The sequence below is a fragment of the Centruroides vittatus genome, unplaced genomic scaffold (genome assembly GCF_030686945.1).
Source record: "Centruroides vittatus isolate TY-2023 unplaced genomic scaffold, ASM3068694v2 contig_16, whole genome shotgun sequence".
Classification (NCBI taxonomy): domain Eukaryota; kingdom Metazoa; phylum Arthropoda; class Arachnida; order Scorpiones; family Buthidae; genus Centruroides; species Centruroides vittatus.
In genome coordinates, this window is record NW_027120979.1 from 148,959 (window position 1) to 169,482 (window position 20,524).

At 31.8% G+C, this 20,524-nt stretch overlaps 1 protein-coding gene across 1 annotated transcript; it reads left to right on the forward strand.

Moving 5' to 3' along the window:
• The first annotated feature begins 219 nt into the window (after positions 1-219).
• On the forward strand, positions 220-19,298 carry LOC136968802 (zinc finger protein 613-like). The gene is made up of 5 exons (XM_067262837.1): positions 220-442; positions 6,367-6,440; positions 9,695-9,846; positions 10,838-10,904; positions 16,530-19,298. The coding sequence occupies exons 2-5, from the start codon at positions 6,377-6,379 to the stop codon at positions 17,621-17,623; spliced, it is 1,377 nt and encodes a 458-aa protein (XP_067118938.1). The 5' UTR covers positions 220-442; positions 6,367-6,376; the 3' UTR covers positions 17,624-19,298.
• The last annotated feature ends 1,226 nt before the right edge of the window (positions 19,299-20,524 follow it).

The following is a 20,524-nucleotide window of genomic DNA, read 5'->3' on the forward strand; positions in this document are numbered from 1 at the left end:
AAATAATTCCAGAAGACACTTGTTTTTTCTCCCATCTATACGGCCTACATAGAAAACGATAAAGTTGGTAATAATATCCCACATTAAACTGATTTTCGCTGATAAATTTATTTAACGAGGATTAATAATTTTTAAATTTAAAGGAAAAAAACAATTTAAAAATTTTCAAAATTATTTCTATTGCGATTCATAATCATAGACGGCGCGCTAAGTCGTTCAACATGGCGTCGGTCTTAGTATTTTGTGCGCGACTTGGATTAAAATTCGAGTAATGTTTACGTTTCTAATCTTAAGTAACAATATGGTATTTAACTCAACGTTGGTAAAGGAGTTTAAATATTTATAAATATTTCAAGTTTAAATGCATTTTTAGCCAAAAGTCGACAATAGCGTTGGAAAAGTTTGTGTTTACGTCACATTATGGTCCCTGTGTCTGCTACCTGTAAGTATTGTTTCGTCATTCTTTTAGTGTTTTTGTCTTTTCTATTGCTTGGAACTAATTTCGTATTGTTTTGTCATTTTCTGTGTTCTTGGATAGCATAGAAAAGTGCTAAATTAGTGCAGTGTTTAGATAATTAGACTTTTTTTACTTTATTTATTCTCTGTAAGCTGTTTGTTGTTAGTTATCAAGTTAGTTTCGTGCACTTACCTTGTGCAGTTTACGTGTTTTCCTGCCATTTTCTGGGTTTTGCGTGTTGACAGTAAGCTGTGGTAGGCGTGGCATTTCTGTCTTTTCTGTTGTATTTTTGCGTTTTTACTATTTAAATAGTCTCTCTTCTGGTTCTGCTCGATCTGTTTCCTCTCAGGTCGTTCTTAGGGTGATATAGACATTCTGAATACTTAATGACACGGTTAGTAAGGTAATTGGAGATTGAACATAAACAAAATATCAGTTGTCAGTATAAGTTGCATTTTTGTTGATAAAGATTCCATAAAAAAAATTGGTGGAACTAGGTTGAAAAGTAAAGCTTGGCGAAAACATCTAAATAAAGAAAACTTTTGAAGGTTGTGGCATAAGAATACTGGAACCAAAGATTAACGTGTGAATAAAGTGCACATTACAGACTACGCTACGGGAAATTTTGGACGAAGCAATGTCACCACGATAATATATAGGAAAAATAAACGTTGGCACAGAATAAGACTTTGAGCTTTACTTTGTGCCTTAAATTTCCTTCACTTATACTTCTCAAAGATGTTTTAAAGTTCAGCCAAATTAATGTAAGTAAAATGACTTTAAGGGAATAGAGAGGCCAATCTGTGACCTGAATATGTTTTATTCAGTAACTACTGATAAGTGAAGTTTGCATTGTGAATTGGTGTATTATCTTGTTGCAATTGCCAGAATTGACCACAAACTTTGTTTCCAAATGGCAGAAGATATACATTTTTAAGGTTTTGATACCCAGCTGCCTTCCTTCAACCATTTATGAATGTTAAATTCATTTTTCTAGACCATACAAAGCATTCCCAGATTACAACTGATCTCCCTTTTTGCTGAAACCAGGTAAATAAAAACTCCTCTCTCCTAAGATTGTACCAATAAAATTGCCTTTGAGTCATGTCATCTGCAGAAAATTTTTAGAAGGGATGCTTGTAGAGAAATAATTACGTCAATAAATTTTTGTTTCATTGTTTAATTGTTGCATTTTTCTCACAAGTAGATTATACAATACAAAAAGACAGACAAAGTGTCCTATGGTCAAGGGTGTAAGGTTACATTTTTGTATTGCTTTTATGATATAATTATCACTTACGATTTTTGGAAGTTTTTATTCAGTCACAGGTAGAGGGAAGTGTCTGTTTGACCTCTTCTGCAAAAGCCCAAGGTTGAGAGAATTCCAGTTGAAATATGTTCTTCACTTTGTACTTTTATGAATATGGTATTCCATGGAATTCTTTATCTGCATTTGAACTTAAACTAAATGAAAATTTTTCACATGTTTTTAGGAATAATTAAATTAGTTTTGAGTATTTTAAAAATTTATATTTTTATTCAAGTTCATATTATTTGTTTTTATTAATCAATAACATATATGTTCCGTATTTCCTGGGAAAAAGTAAGAAAGCCATACTTTAAAATTGAAATTATATTACATGTTTGGTTATTTTAGCCTACCATTATGTTAATCAGGAAAGGTCAAGGAGATCAAATCAGGAGAAGAGTGGGACATTTAGGTTTGATGGTTGTCTATATTTTCCTGAGGGTCCTAGAGAATAAGTATGAAAAATTTGGTGCAGATGGACCAAAAATTAATAACAGAGAGAGACAAACATTTTATCATCTGTATACAGTGGTAAACAAATGATCTGAAAACAGGGAGGGTTAAATTTGATACGATTATGATACTTTTCATTGTTATGTATACATAGCAGCCAGAAAAGTAAAATGGGACATTATTTTATAAATATTCTATTTTGAAATCATTAAGCTTGTATTAATTAATACAATCAGGTCTCTTTCTATAAAGTTTTTAAGTAGAATGGTTTATATTTCATCCAAATTTGAAATTTTCCCCTTGAATATACATATGTAGATTAAAATTTAAAAAGATTTTACTACACATAGTTTGATACATTTTCATGTGCAATATTTGCCAATAAAAGGAGATTTGCATGTATTTCTGTTTTTTTGCAGACCCCAAGCAATTCACACTGGGAGAGGGTCTGTGCAAAACATGAATACATGTAAATTTTAACCAGGATCACAGGTCACAGTAATAAGCAGCACATTCTGACTTTTGCATTGTAACCTGTAAACAGTGAGTGTCGAGAAGTTAAGTTTTGCATGTGAGGTGGTTTTTGCCTTTTCATTATCGTAAGTCTAAATTTTTCTAATTTATTTTCCGAGATTTTTATTTGGCACAATGGAGGAAAAGAAGCAGCGAAGACAAGCAATTCTCTATGGAAATGAAAATTTCAATTTTAGATCACTTAGCAAAAGGAGAAAGCTCTACGGCAATTGGCAAATCTATTATACTGTAAGAGCAATTAAAATGAATGACATCACAATAAGAAAATCTGTCATTTCTAGCAGTAAACTAAATGCCATATTATCATTGTATGTCTGGATATCATGAACTGTATAAAAAATTAGTAGAAAGAATCATCATCGCAAAATTTCATTACCAATTAATTGTCGGAAAAGAAAGTTACGCAAAATGAGAATGTAGTTCTTGAAAATCCATTGCTTTTACCTTCCAGATCTGACGTGGAGACTGTCTCTTCTAGTGATGAAGGTGATTTAGCATCAGTTCACAAATGGTGTAGACCATTACCAGATAATGACAATAATTGATGAAAGAAAACGTAAAAATTTTTGTTACTTTTTAATAAAATCAAATGAATAAAGTTTGAAAATGAATTTATTTTAAGTTTCGTATCAATTTCTTTGAGATTTTCAAAACAATTTATTAAGCATTTCTAATTTCTTATAATTTTATAAACTTTTTTTAATATTGTTTTAATTGAATTTTAACTCATTGCTTTGGTTTTATACAATATTAGAAACTTGTGGAACATATGTCTAATTTTTAAACATAAGTTACCGTATTTTCCGGCGTATAAGACGACTTTTTAACCCAGAAAAATTCTCCCAAAAGTCGGGGGTTGTCTTATACACCGGGTGTCGTCTTATAGGGCAAGTATGTCCCAAACTATATTTTAACTGTAAAAGTCAGAGTTCGTCTTATATGCTGGAAAATACGGTAAGTTTTATTTTATGTAATATTATTTGTGATTTTCTGCAGAGCTGTTTTTTTATACTTGATTTTCTCATTTTATGCAGTAGATATAGATTGCATAAAATGAGATCTGACTGTATATTAAAAGTAATGGCAAAATGTAAAGTCACATGATAATTGTCATAACTTCATGTCACATGATACCTGATTGACCAATTATACATTATTAAATACAAATACCAATTATTAATATGTTAAAATGAGTTATTACTTCATAAATACTCAATATTTTTAAATAAGACCTTCAAAGACCATAAGAGGTGGTCAGTTCTGGAAAGAGTTATTGATCATATGCAGACTCCTAGATGTTTTGGTACTTTGATGTCATTATTCTCTCTTGTTTCAGATCTATTTGAAAAAGTGACAAAATGCATATTGCATAAGTTCAAAATGATCTAATGAATTTATTCAGAATTTAAGAAGTCTGTAATATTCTTGATGGACACTAAATAATTTAAATTTTATCTAAATTCGAACAACCTGACCCGAGCGGCAGGTCAGGTTTGTTTGAACAGAAGTTCCTGATGCATGAGCAATGTCATTTTACAATGCGAAGAAACGTACAAGCAAAAAAGAAAAACAGGCACGCGGCACTGTGCGTTACACATCAGCATAGACAGAGTGAGATGGCGAAATGGCAGATGAGTTTCAGTGAGTGTGGGGTCTTTTGTTCTTCAAATAGTGTAAATTTATAACAGACGAATACAAAAGTTGTAAATCTCTACAATGGAATATTTTTAAAAAATGAAGTATCGCAAATCATCCATTCGACCAATTATTCGGAGTTAAGTAGCTAATATTGGAAAATTAATCGCGGGCCGCATAAACCCATTACGTGGGCTGTATGTTGGCCACCCCTGATCTTGGAGATATTAAAAGTCAAAGTTGGCACATCATTACACGTGTGTAATGTGCTACTCTGCTCTATGATGATATAATTTTATCAACGACAGTGCTACTTATGACAACTGACAACTAATGTTTTATCATCACTAAAGAATTGACACTATCTGAAATACTTTTACTTGTCCTCTTCCCACTTCTATATATTCATAAACACAGAAGACTAACACTACTGACATGAAGATAACACAGAAAACTGTCTAGATATATTGTCTACTATTGCTTCATATGCCATCTTTATATATCCCACTGAAGATAATATGACTGTTCAGTTAGACATCAGACAGGCACTCATCACATTAAAACAAGTCAATTAGACAGGCAACATTAAAATGAGTTAGAGACTTTAGCAAGCTCTCTTAAACTTTACAAGAATAATGCCGTTTATAATCAACTACATACTCATGATGATGATTAGAAAATGATGACTGCTGTAGACATAGTCATACATTGAGAGATATTGTTATTATTAAATACTCAGCAGCTAAGTTTCCAAGGTTTATATTTTTAAATATCTCAGGTGATGTTGTCCAAGTTCAACATATCATTCAACCCTAAATTTCTTTTTCATCAAAAGTGCCTGCAGAGATGAAGCAGTTGCTTGCCACAAGATTGAGCCTTTAGTCTCAAGCTTATTTATAGGAACGTGCCATACACAGACCTTCTCAACATGCTCCTGTAACATTCTCTCATAGTCCAACTTCTTAAGTAATACTAATTACTTTGTCTTATTGGCTGATATGATATGAAGAAGACGATAGAAAATGTGATTGGTGATTATGAGAGCTGATAAACAAAGAAAGGTGGTGGTACTTAAGAAGCTAGACTATGGCAGAATTTTGCAGATGTATGAACTTTAGCTTGAAAGAGATCTTACAAAAACTCGAGAAACTTATTATTAGATACATTTCGTAATAAATAACGGATGGTATTCGGGGAATATATTTCTTTCAAAACAGTTTCATTTTATTCTTAAAAGAAAATAACAAAATGTTGACTCTAGTTAGAATGGAATTATTTGAATCACAAATAACTTGAAAGCTGAAGTCAATGCAAACAAGTTAAGGAATGACTTGACATGTTTTGAATCCACACATACACCTATTCCCATTTTCATATTATTATTGTATCAGAATTCTTTGTGTTTTCAATTAAGTGAATGAATCACATACACAACACACCTTTGAACACTTACCCAGCAACATTTTTCTTTTTTGACAAATATTTTTGGCTTTCTTGATAAGCCTGCCATATCTGTTAAAGATTCCAAGCTTTGATGTTTTGAACTGGAATGTTAGTTCGTGTGACGATGTGCCTTTTACAGGTTTTAAATTTAAAAAATTATGTGATGACCGGGATTTCCGTGACCGTGTATTTTCTAACTTCTGGAGTACACGATGATTTATATTGTGACTTGACATTTCTAATCAAGGCAGGCCTATCAAGGGATTAAAAATATTTATTTAAAAGAAAGATGCTGCTGGAAAAGTGCTCAAAGGTGTGTTTTTTAATGGAATTTAAACTCTGCACCTGCTTTGATTCTATTAAACTTAAGCGAATGAATTTCTATAATAGAACGATTCAGATAAAACATTATTATTTTTAATGAATTTATTAAATAAAAGGAATTTTTATTTTACTTGCTATATTTTTTAAAGTAATCTTGTATAAAATTCAGCTTTTCTATTAATGTAATGTAATTTTTTTTTTATCATTTCAGTTAAATAATTATGGAAAAACAGTATCAAGGAGTAACAGAGCGTTCCAATATTTGGAATAATTCTGGTGAAATAGGTAAGATGATTAATAATATTTATTAAATTAGAACAGTGTTTTTCAACCTTTTTCATTGAGCGGCACCCCTGATTGAAAATTAAAAAATCGCGGCACCCTTGACTAGTGGCGGATCTAGAATATGAAAAGGGGGGCAGATGAATTTTTTGTGAAAATGAATGTTATGCGCAATGCTGGGGTGGGGTGCGGGGAGAGGACTCCCTCCCCAGGAAGAAAAATTTAAAAAATTCACAGTTTGAAGTAGCATTTTAATGCAAAAATAGTGTTTCTACGTGTTCAAAATCAAAATTTAAGTCCATTGAATTTTGTCAAAATACTGACAATGAGTTATCTTGAACTACACTTAAGTAAATTTCCAAAAAAATGCCTAAAGGTCTTAAACTTTGTGACAGCCCAATCGTGGCGCCGTGGCACCCCGGTTGAAAAAACACTGGATTAGAAGAATAGTTAAACATATAAACATAACCAAACGATCTCCTTAAATAATTGGGCTATAACCCCACTAATTGGGTCCAGATGGCACAACTCGCATGCAGAGGTTGCAGGTTCAAGCATTACCCCGGGTCTGTTTTTTTTTCCAGATGATTCTAAATTATTTAATAAATTTTTAAAATTGTAATTATTAATTTAGTTAAGAGATGATGCCTAACGTCTACCTCTAGTAGCAAATTACTTAGTATTAATCATTAAATTAGTGGAGGTAAGGCCTTATTGTGTAAGGCGATTGTTTGGTTATGTTTCTAACAACTTATTCTAGAAGGATCTAATCATTTAGGACAGTGATTGCCAAACTTTTTCAGCCACTGCCCCCTTAGTTCCATAAACTTACATTCAATGTCTCATCCCATTTTCCCACCTGTGAGAAAGGCTTGGAAGTATTCTTAGAAAAGCTTTTCTACCAACCTCACACTTTGTGTTCTTACTGTACATTGTTGTCAACATCTAGAAACCATTAAATGTTTCTTATTACCCATTCTAACAGTGAAAAGGTAAAGATTGTCAGTGATCCAAACCTTTGCCTATGGTCACTGTTTGGTCTTAACACCAATGCCCCCCACTGTACCATTACTTCTTTTTACCCCCCTTAGATTTACTCTTCACTCTTTGGGGCAGTAGCAGTCACTTTAGGAACTAGTGATTTTAGGATATATTAAATCAATTGCTGATAGACAGACAACATGTATCTGCAATTGTGCCATATAATGTCGAATTTTCTTATTTAAGAATAACTCTATAACATTAATCTTCTATACAATATCTGAAACATTTTTCCAAAATTACTTTAATTTTAATTAGAAGCAGAAATATATTTTTAAAAATGCAGCCATGATTCTAAATTTCTAATTGATGATTCACAAATTCTGTGGTCGTTTAATTGAGAATATCAGTGTTGAAGAGGAATTTGACTTTCTATCTGGTGCATGATAAAATAATAAATACAGTCATAGTATATATTTTTCAGGTATGTAGCCAGGGGTGGTGTTTCCCACACTAATGCTCTTCTACCCCTTGCTCTCTGCTTGTTGCCATTAGGCCAGCTGAGATTTAAAGTAAACAGCATAAGTACACATCACAAACAATTGACCACTGGATGAATCACAAAACAGATGCAGCAGACAAGTACTACGCTACATGAGAAAATGAGCCATGAGATAAAGAATAAAATATAAAATTTAATTATTTTTTTTTCCAAACATTGCCACATGTATTACTAGTTTTCATATGACATATAATAAGCTAGTATACTGGAATGGCACCTTATATAATAATTTGTTTCTAGAGAGCTTGGGCTATTGTGTTTTTATAGTAGCCTACTTAGAATCTGATAATTCTATTTAAGCTATTAGCAATGTGGATGACCCACACCCAGAAATTTTTTGGTAATGTACCTGATTTTTATATACATAATCAGGTACATATATATATCCCGCTCTGCTGATTCATTTCTTGCAGAATTTTCTACATTATTTAATTTAATTATAATTATTAAATCTAATAAGAGATGGCACCTAATGCTTTCCTCTAGTGACAAATTATTTAGTAATTAATTAAATAATGCAATATAATAGCTTCGTATAATCTGGTAATTGTTGGCTTATTGTAAATGTACTGTACGTTGGGCTTGTAGATGTTTGTTTATGTATGACTTTTATATACTTTCCATTGAGAATACTACTACTATGATGATATATTTTAGAAATTGTAAACAAATTTCAGCACAGAAAAGTAAAAATTCAATAAAATTATTTTTCTTATGCTATTCTTTCATTAATAAAGTCCAATAATTTCATTTATTGACATCCATATTTTAATTACTTACAATTAATGCAAATATGAATGGGAATGATTCCTATAAATAATTTATTGATTAAATTTCCATTGAAAAATAATGGATTTGAAATAAAATTATTTATTATAATTTTTTCTATCAACTAATATGCTTTTGTAAATATGTATTGATGGATGTAAATTGTTTTCACTGTTTGTTTAGTTTTATTTTTTGTAATTCTGCCTCTTACTAAGAGGGCCTCTTACAGTGAGCCCACGATGGGGCGGCCGGGTGGTGAAGAAACTGGACCGGACATATCTGGATGGACCACCACCTGAAAAATTTCTGGGGCTTTTTCGACCCATCCACATTTGATGGTAGACTGCCGCCTTGACTGCTTGGCCATCTTGCCATCTTTCACTGTTTGTATATATTGATATTTATGTAGTTTTGTTTTTATGATCATTGCTGTCTAACATTTACAAGAGTCAGCTGTTTCAAATTATCTCACTTCTCATTATGTTATTTCCTATTAGAACAATTCTAATCTTTAAACTAAACTCTGATGTTCCTTTAGAAGTTATGATCTTATGTTTTCTATCACAGATCATGATTTTTTGCACTTTCATCTCTTGGCATTAAGAGGGTGTTTATTTCAACCCCACCGTGAGTTCTACCAGGTCCAATATATTCAGGACAGTCCAAAATCCTGGGGTGTTTTTATCATCCAGATACAATCCTGGGTCCTCAGAGCAAATAGACTAATGCTTAAGTACCTTGACCATCCAGCTGGTCTTGTATTGTGATTATGCAGTGGCACATTGCTGTGTTTTGGTTTGTAATCACAAATTAATTATATAATAAAAGCATATATTTTTATGTTAATGAATTTTCTGCCAAATTATAAAAGTAAATTTTATTTAATTCTTTTAATTGTTTGTTTACAATTTATTTAAGAACACAAATTTCTTAAATTTCAAAATAGACTATAAGAAAGAAGAAACAGAGAGGAATTATGATGCTAAATACCTTATAAAATCAGAATGTCGAGTTGTTTTGAAGAGATTGAATATTAAAGTAGAGATTGAAGATGGTAAAGAAGTCGTTCTCCTTCCAGATGAATACAAACACTTAAATGTAAGTAAAATAAATTTTGAAATATTTTACACTATAAGAAATATTTTCATATCAGTTTGTCCAGTTATTGAAAAAGTGTGTAAATATAATCAGTTTTATAAAATTATTTCCAAAATTTAGATCTATTTTGTATTAAACAGGAATTGTAAAAACTGCATTTATACATTCAAGGTGTATCAGGAGGAAAATAAATATTTTGGGAGACAATTTCCTATGAGAAGAGTTAAATGTCTAAGAGCATCCTTATCTGGAAATGAATGGTTTCTGAGAAAAATGCACAAATGTCAGTAGTTGTACTGAGATACAGATCCTACTCTGTAGAGTATGTTGAGTTGTTTATGTGACTTGATGAAGCATGAGGTGCACTTAAGAAGATTCAGTACATCTCATGATCTGCTTATTGTTCTGATGACAAATGCTGTTGCAGTTATCAATGATGATATAGACATACTTGATGTACACAGTTACTACAGCTCTCTCAACATCAATGCTGAGTGGTGGCCAGTTTGAATAGTATCTCTGATGTCAGCAAGCACTCAATTCTTAATGGATCATAATCAGGTGCAATGGAGTGTAAGTTCAATTGTAAGTGCTACATTAAGAGATGACATATCAAATTGGGAAACATTCATACATCTACATACTTCTTAAGATTAGTAAAACTCTTGCAATTCTTTCATGTACTACTACCATGAATTTATCTCTTGAAGTATTTGCTTTTTCTCCTAATAAACCTTGTATGTGTTTCAGTTTTTCTCTGTTTCTGTATTGTAGTAGTTTTGCCCCATTAGGCTGTTCTTGCTCATAATAAGTCTGGAAAAAACATGCTAAATGAGTCTTTATTCTTGGCTTATTGTGGGTTTGATCAAGCTCACAATGGATAAATGAAATATTTTTTATATTTGATTTTTTAGTATTTTTTACTAAAGTATTTGTAAATATTATTAACAGTTTTAAATATATTGCTTTGTATTGTTTATATATTATTTAGCTTATCAAGAAGATTAATTTCTTCATTCCCAAGAAAACATTTAACAGAAGTAAAGTGAACATGCAAAGTAAGCAAAATTTTTATTTGGTAAATGCTGTTTTAAATATCAGAGTTATTGTATTATTGGTTTTTATTAATGTTACTGACTAAAGGAATGACAGCATTACCATAACATTATCAATACTGCACTTAACATTCAGTTTTAGAGATGGTAACAAAAATAGCAATGGATCATGTCTATCTTTTTCCATTTACTTCTGTTTTAATGAGAGAACAAAGATACATACCAGTACATGTCTTCATACTCATAATCCAAAAAGGGTGAGCAGCAGGCAGAAGGAGACTACAATCTTACAAACTATCCATTCAGCAACTTTCTCTACATATTCATGTCCAGACACACCACCTTTGCTTCATGCTTCTTCTAGCACATGTCCTCACATTCTTTCTGACTCAACACCATGCATTCTTTCAGATACTCATCCACTTGTTCCAACCAAGACTTTCTCAGCCTTCCCCTACTGTTCTTCCCATCCATCTCACCTATGTAAACTCTCTTCAATATTTTTTTTTATTTGCTTGTTTTAATACATTCAGAACACTACTAGCACTGGAAAGAGTCGATTTTAAAAGGTTCTACCTGAGGAAGGTCCTAGAAGTGGACTGAAAAATGTCAATAACGTAACAGTTTTCAAATCATGTGCAAAGCACAATAAGGTTCATAGATTTTATTTATACACAAGAATTCTTTTCAGACAATTTTGTAATGACTGGGAAGAAAAATAAATGATTGATGCAATCTCATACCCCATCAAACACTTGTCCTCTACCATAAATTGTTGATGTAATACTTGAATAGTCCTAATTTTAGAAAATAGCATGTTTTATTTTTGGAAGAATCAACATATTAAGCTACTACCTTGTGTTTTACAGGAAAAATAACAAATCCCTTACAACTATATAACCTCTAATTATACTGTAATATATCAGGTCAGTCCATAAGTTCATGCGTATTTTTATCTACAAAAAAAGCAGCAAAAAGTTTTAATTAAATTTTATTTCAATCTATAATGTATTCACCATTATTTTGTACAATTTCTTGCCATCTTGATGGTAGCTTTTTAATCCCGTCTTCGTAAAATGATTTCGGTTTTGAATCAAAATATTCAGAAATAGCCTTTTTTACTTTGTTTTCATCCTCAAAAGTTTTCCCTTTTAAAAAATTCTGCAAACTGCGAAAAAGATGATAATCACTGGGAGCAATATCTGGCGAATATGGTGGATGAGGTAAAATTTTCCAGTTGTAGCTTTCAAGTTTCTGTACAGTTATTTTTGCAGCGTGTGGTCTGGCATTGTTATGCTGCAAGAGAACCTGCTTTCTGTTCACTAATGACGGTCATTTTTTTTTTTTTCAATTTTTCATTTAAACGCTCTAATTGCTCACAATACATTTGAGCTGTAATTGTTTGATTAGGTTCTAACAGCTCAAAGTGAATTACACCCGACATATCCCACAAAACAGACAAAAGAATTTTTTTTGGATGCAACCCACCTTTTGCAGTCGGTTTTGGCTGCTTGTCACGATTTATCCATTGTCTTTTTCTCGTCACATTATTATAGAGGATCCATTTTTCGTCTTCAGTAACCAGCCAGCAAGAAAAGGTTCTAAAGCAATGCGGGATAAAAGAGACGTGCAAATGTTTACACGTTGTTGTCGGTTAGCTATTGACAGTTCATGTGGTATCCATTTTCCTAGCTTTGAAGCTTTTCCGATTTGTTGTAGGTGTCTATGAACAGTTCCATGGGATGAATTTAAACGTTCCACAATTTCATCAACTGTTAAAGATGGTTCTGCTTCAACTAGTGCAGAGAGAGCATCATCATCAAAGTCAACGGGTCTTCCAGTACGAGCCTTATCCTCCACACTAAAATCATTGTTTCTAAATCTTTCAAACCACTTCTGCGCAGTCCTTGCACTAATTACAATTTGATTATGTACAGTATTTATTTTTTTGGCTGCATTTGTAGCATTTTCACCACTTAAAAATAAAAAGTATAAAACATGTCTTTTATATTCATTGGTTACTTCCATTTTAACAAAAATAAACAACTGAAATGTTCACAATTCTGAACAGTATTATATGAATGAGATCCAATTTAACACTTCAGTGTAAAAATTATCACATTAGACTGACATTTTTAACAGCAAAACAAGATTTTTCTGGAGGTCTCATGGACTTATGGACTGACCTGATACTTACATTTGAATATTGAAACATCAGTCCATGTATGACAATGTGGCATTTCTGCTACTTTAAGTCATACGAACATGCAATGGTAAAAGCTTCTACTTTTAACAAGGATATCTATTATAAAAGTGATTTGGGTGTAAAAGGGAAAAATGGATGTAAAATGTAAATTAAGTAATTTAAATTGTAATTTATCATATTTCTGTTAGGGTTTTTGAATGATAAATATCCCATTTTATTGTATATTAGTTTTATTTATTTTTCATAAAGGACAATAGCAATGCAAATAGTGATATTCAGGTAGCCGTAACATTATAGACAGAAGTCTATAATGTTAATTTTTATTTAATATCAATTAAATTTATGTATTAGTGTGTATGTGCTCATCTAGGACAGCACGATATCAAAAATACATGGTACACAACTTCTAAACCATAAATTCTTTTTAACAGATGTTCATTGAGCACTCAATAAGCACTGGACTCTGAAACCAATAAGCAAAATTTGTATACAGACTATGTTAAGAATGCAGAAAAGGATTTTTCAAACAAAATATAGTTCAAAAACTTGCACTAGGGGTACTTTACAGGATAATACACAAAGCAAAAACAGTGAAAATGCAGTTGTGGTCTTAAACACTATATAGTGCAGACACATGAACACTTGGCAATCTTCACCTTAAGTTTATTCAATTTAGTTGAAGAAAATGCAGTTATTTGTTCTTCAAGGGACATGCTTTTTATTTATGTAAGAAATATTGCTGGTTTACAGAGGTTGTATGTAGGGATTGCAATCCAGCAGTGTTTTCAATCCAGCTGGATTTTTGCTGGACCAACATCATTCCAGCTGGATCCAGCGCGGATCCAGTGCCGATGTATTTTTGGTGCAATAAAGTGTTATCTATCTATCTATCTATCCAGCAATTGGTTTTTTTAAAGAAATAAAACATTTTTTTAAAAATACTTAAGAAACTTTTATTATTTAGACTGGTCACTATAAATCAGTAAAACTTCTTACACATTTAGGTAGTAAACTTAACTTTGGTTTGGTTTAACACTTGAGATAGAGATAATTAACTTTAAATGTTTAGTTAGATTATAATTATAAAGTAATCTTTAAGTTAAATAATAGCAAAGGTAATACTACTAATTAATTTACATTAATATATTATAATAATGTAAGGACGGATAATCAGTGGCTAAGTGGCTATCAGTCTTACCAGTTTTCTCATATAGGCTCTACATATCAGTCTGTAGTTATTTATAACTAATTTAATTATTACTGTTAGTAAAGTAGTAAGTAATTAGCAGTAGCCTAATAGTTAGTTATTATCATCACAATCATGAATCACATACATTCATATCATCATATATCTAAGATACTGATATTGATTCATTTAATTAACTATTTAAGTAACTAGGTAGTCTCAGTTTCTCACTAATTTTCACAATAAAATTGCCTAGCCTAGCCCACTAACCACTCATAGAATAAAAGTTAAAAACTCTTACCTAATAGAATTAGAGTAGAAGTTATAAAATATTAGCCTTGGCTTGAATAAAGTATTTTAAAGGATTAAATAAAATTAAATCAATCACTTCTGTTATTTTTTTGACTTTTCTGGAAGTAGGATCTGAAGAAACAAATGGTATTGATGGTGTTGTCTCCCAACCTACTTGTTTATGAATTGCATATATATTCCGCTGCGGAGAAGGCCCCTTCTGCATCTATGCTAGTTGGTTTCAGGGTCATCAAACAATCATAAATCATTCCGTCACGTGATTCATTGACGTCACAACCGACTGTAAATTAGAATTATGCACCAGGACTAGGAGAGGAGTTACTTATTTTATTTAGCGCAAAGACACTTTATTTAGCGAGAGCGGAAAGTCAATTGGCAATTAGATCAGCAGAGGTAAAAGGGTGGGCAGTGCGATAAAGAGAGGGGATGTAGCACTGAACGGCAACGTCACTCTCGCCGCCGAGCGATTGTGCACGTAGCAAAGCGGCAACGTCGACAACATAGACTTTTGCACTATTATTTAGAAAGTTAATTGAATATTTGCTGATCTGCAGCACTGGATCCAGCAATTGCATGTATTTTTGATATCAGGCTATGGTAGCTTAGCACTCGTGCATTACTAATACATAAATTTAATTGAGATTAAATAGAAATTAACTTTATAGACAGTACATTTGTGGTTATAGTTGGGTAGGTATACTTTTTGTCTATTCTCTGAGAGATGGTGTTTTGTTATCTTTGTCTTGCAGATGGTTAAATGTCTCACTATTGACTCTTGCCATTAAAGCTTGATTTGTGCTACCAAACCATTTACAGTTCAGTGAAATATCAATTGTGTGCAATGTAGTAGACCAAGACTTGTAAATAAGTACATTGGACACAGTTAATGAATGGATTCTGAACAGTGCTGAGCAAACTGTGAATGACCTGATAGGCATGGATTGGATTTAAAGTAGTCAAAACATATTTCTAAGTTAATGATGGTGATTGTTATAGTCTGGGTTATGTGTTACATCAAATTTGATTCTGTGACACGTTTACTTGTTAGGTAAATGAAGATTTAAACATTTTCAAGGGTGTCTTCTCTTTTTAGTTGAACAGAGTCTGCAAAACTGAATAATATCTGATATACTGAAAGTAAGTTATCTTACAGTTTGTAAGTATAAAGGTTACCTTTTGTTGTTTTTTTATTTTCTAAACATATTTGATTGACTTTTACATATTCATTTTCACTTTTCTTCTGGAATATGTTGCTGCTTACCACTTCTGTTATAGTAATATGTAGAACTATTCTTTCAACATATATATGATTCCCAAAATTTTTGACCAAGCATAAACAGTGTTAATTTCTTCATGTTCTTTCCATAACTTAAATTTTGTAAGACAAAAATTGCATAATGTTGATGATAACATAAATATATTATATTAAACACAATGAATTATTTAATATCATTCATTAGAACTCTGATTGTGTTTAACGTCTACTCGTTTTATTATGTACAGTACAACTTCCAAGTGGTTTCTTGAATGAGCTCATTCTTGGCACTTGAAATTTACACATTTGTCATATTTATATGGTAATAAATCATCGCTTTTAATGCTGTGTTTATTCTTTGAATGATATTAAGATTTGAAATAGAAAAAACTTTTGCCATAAATATGTCATTTCAAACTCCTTATTGAACTTAAAATTTATGTGTATGACAATTACAAAAGCAGGCAAAACCTATTCCAAATTGTATTAATGTGTAAATACATTCTAACCATATGCTATTGTAATTATTGCTCTGATTGGTGGATTACTAGACTGAATTCAATTGGTAGGACTGCTACTAGACACTCATGCACCTTATTGCATGCAGACTGTATCTTATGTTTATTGCAATATGAATAATTTCATTATGTTGTTTTTTTTAAATTTCAGTTAACAAGGATGAACAGAATAAGGAACATCACATCTCAAAAAGAACAAAGCGTTATAAAGATAAGACCAACAGGAAGAGATTTCGTTTTTCAGTTAAAAACTTCAATAAAATACAATGGAATATTAAAAAGAAGTACTTCAAGATAATGTGTGCATTTCATTCTAAAGAAAAGTTCGCATGTAATTTATGTACTCAGCCTTTCACAAATTACAAAGTATTAAGAGCTCATCTGTTCTTTCATATTGGAAACAAACCGTTTCAATGCACAACCTGTAATCAGATGTTTTACTGGGAATTTGTTTTACGAAGACACAAGAAAGAACACTACAATAAAATGCAAATGTTACAAAAATCATTGGAAGCCAGAAACACAAAAATATTTGAGTTGGCGACATCATCAAAATTTCTTCTAGAACCTGTTGAGCAATGGAAACCCTTTGAATGTGAGATTTGTGGTAAGCGCGTTATGTCACTGAGCCGATTAGAGAAGCACTATAAAACACATTCATCTTATATTTGTAACATATGTAAAAGAGAATTTAAACAGATATCTCATTTGAGAAATCATCTGGTAGCGCATAGTGAAGACCGCCCATTCAAATGCAATATTTGTAATAAGGGTTTTAAAACGAAAAAAAATTTAAAAGGTCATGCTGAAACTCATAGTGATGAATATAAGTATTTCTGTAATTTATGTAATAGGGGTTTTAAAACAAAAAAGGGTTTTAAAACTCATATCGAGGCTCACGGTGACGAATATAAGTATTCTTGTGATATATGCGGCAGGAGTTTTAAAACGAAACCCTGTTTGGCAAATCATAAACTCATTCACAATGATAGAAGTTATTTTTGTGAGGTATGTAATACAAGTTTTAAAACGCGACGGGGTTTAAAGACTCATGTCGAAATACATAGCGACGAATATAATTACACTTGTCAGATCTGTGACAGGAGTTTCAAAACAAAGAGCTGTTTATATGTTCATAAGTTAGTACATACTGAAGAACGTAAGCATTTTTGTGAAATATGTGGTCAAACTTTTAAACATAAAAGTGCTTTAGTAAGACATCGCCTTGTTCAACATAAAGTGTAGGGAAGTAAAAAGATTTTGTCAAAAACTATTTGAAAACTTGTATTGAGAAGTTCACTATCTAAAAAGGAGTCGAAAAATTAACACAAGTTAAATCGTTTACCAGAAAACTTGCCTTGGCATAGGACTATTTTATTGTGAGATTTGTAATAGACATCCTACACTAAAAAACTTTATGACACTAGTCATGATGAGTACAGTTTTCCTTACATTTGTGAAACAAAATAAGGGTATTTATCTTAAAATTATCTTCTTAAGGCATCAAGGTATTCATGTAATCAAACAATATCCTTGCAACTAATGTAAAAACATTTTCAAACAGAAAATAGACTAAAATAAAATTGAATAATAACATTTAAAATGTTCTTGTTTAAAACTGCACTCCAAGTAATTTACCTTATCAACATACAAGCAACAGACTTATAGAAGAATTGAAGATATATCTGTTGTTACATTTGTAAAACAACAATACTTTTCCTCCCACAGGAGGAGTATATCAATGCAGAATTTGCAAAAGGCCATTTAGGAGAAAGTTATAAATAGTCATATGCGGATAAATACCGATTCAAGCGTTAAGAATTTGATAAATTCTGTTCGCATATTAATTTAAAACTTCAGTACGAAGTCATCTTTCACAATAGGATTTTTTTTGTGAAATGCGTGAAACAATTTAAATAAAACATTACTAAATTATAATTATTCGTACTTACTTCAATGTGGTAAATATAGAAGATATGTATGAAAACGTAACAGTGTTTAAAATAAAGAAGCGCATTGTTGCAGATTTACTTTACAACTTTTTTGAATGGCATTTCATTTCACTTACAATTGAGGAATTTTTGTTTCTAAATATAGGAAAATCCTTAGAGATAAAAGATTGTTGTTTTGTTTCCAACATAAGAGACATCGTGTGACTTTGTCCTATCGCGAAACAGTTGAGGCAGAACCGGAAAGCAAGAGGTGACTTTTGCATCTGGACACGAAAGATCAGGTCTTTGGAATGGCACGTTGTTTGTCGATGGACACCCAGGCAAATATGAATTAGAAGGCACAATATACTGTGTTGACTTTAGACAAGGGGAAATATTTTCTCATAAAAGATTAGTTTGGGGCCCCAGGCAATTGCTGTTTTTGCCAGTAGGATAACGCGTCATTGAATTGTTAAATTTTGCTCTATGGAAGAGACGATCCTTGCATTTACATGAAGAAGTGATCCAAGAACTATAGAAACAAAGCAATCGATGTCAATTGCTTTGTTTCTAGTGCTTTATTTCATGTCCATTTTCTATTAGCTTGCGAAATTCTTTATTGTATTGTTGTTCCTCTTAAATTTCGCTAAGCGGGCTCAATTGCATCAAGGAACATAAGCATTGTCACTTTGACCCCACTGTATCTCGAAAACGCCGTCAGGACCACTTCTTATTTAATTTATATATATATATATATATATATCACAATTAATTGAAAACAGCAAAGTTTAATCAAAATAACGCGATTAAATTTTGAGAATAAAAGCAGTTCTATACACCATGTAGAAGAGATTTCGCTCTCGTTCCGCCTCAAAATGAATTGTAAGAATGTGTCAAAATTTAAATGTATTGAGTTATTTTGATGATAATTCATAAATATGTTTGTAAAATTAATTTTTTTATAAAATAAACTATGTTTAGACATTTCAGCACTGTTTATATCTTCGTCATTGCCATGTTTCAGTATTAAACTTTAAAAAATTATTAGCAAGGAAGTTAAAAAGTAAAATTTCCATTAAGTTTTTACAAAGATTTCTTTACAAAGATCATTTAATAATTGAAAATAAACAATGCAATAGAACTAACCGTCGAATGGTTCCGGGATGAGCAATGATTTAACTATTGTGCGAAATTTTACGATTGCCACACATTAAAACTTCTGTACCTTGTTTAGTGAGGAAAATTCTGCACATTGTGCAACCATCTTTCTAATTTTTAGAGTGGATAAGGCCATTACAGAAGAGGACCCGTATATAATCTCGATTCGTTATTTCCTCGAGTCCACGTGTCTTTAAATGCCAATTCTATTACAGATGGCATTGCGTTTTAAGATGTACTTTCTGTAGCTTGTGTTTGTGGTCTGGTCTTGTATATCAAAGCGAACCCTTTCATTTTTTTCGATGTGTGTGTGTATCGATTAATTGGTTTAGATGAAACTGGCACGCAACAACACGGCGATCTGCCAATCGGGGAATGTGCCTTCCTGGAGCTCTTTTAACGGAAACTGGCTTCAATTCGGGGTGTATCGACTCGACGTAAACCCGGAAAACTTCACGGAGCACCAAGCGCGTACCCGTTACAAGAACCAGTGTTTAGAGGGATCGAATCCGCGTGGCCACTGGTACAGTATAAATGTAGTATGTGAACGACCCACTGGTGGATTGTATTTGGAAATTTTTTTTGCAAGAGTCTCGACCAGGATCAATTTTTGATAATGGACTAATATAAGTAGATTTCTGTTGGCCGATTAAGATAATGTGTCTTTGTTTATGCACTCGAAAGTTTTCTAAGATAAATTATTATATCCATTTTTTATTCTCACTATAAATTTTAATACAACTTCTTATAGAGAAATTTTACATATAAATATTCGCTAGCCAGTGGAATTTTTTTTTTTTCCTTATAAAATGAATTACAGTGTGACATTTTAAAAAAACAAAAAGGTTCAGTCAGAATATTCGTGATAAGTTATACTTTTTTGTGGCGTGTGTTGTGTATGAAACATTATGTTATCAACAGAAAATACAGGAAGCATCATTGGACAATTACACATGCGTGCACGGCACTGCTAGTAGTAATAATGAAAACTGCTAGGGTGCTGCTAAACTCGACTGCGCATTCTAAGGTTAAGAAAGTATTTAATGGATGCGATTAG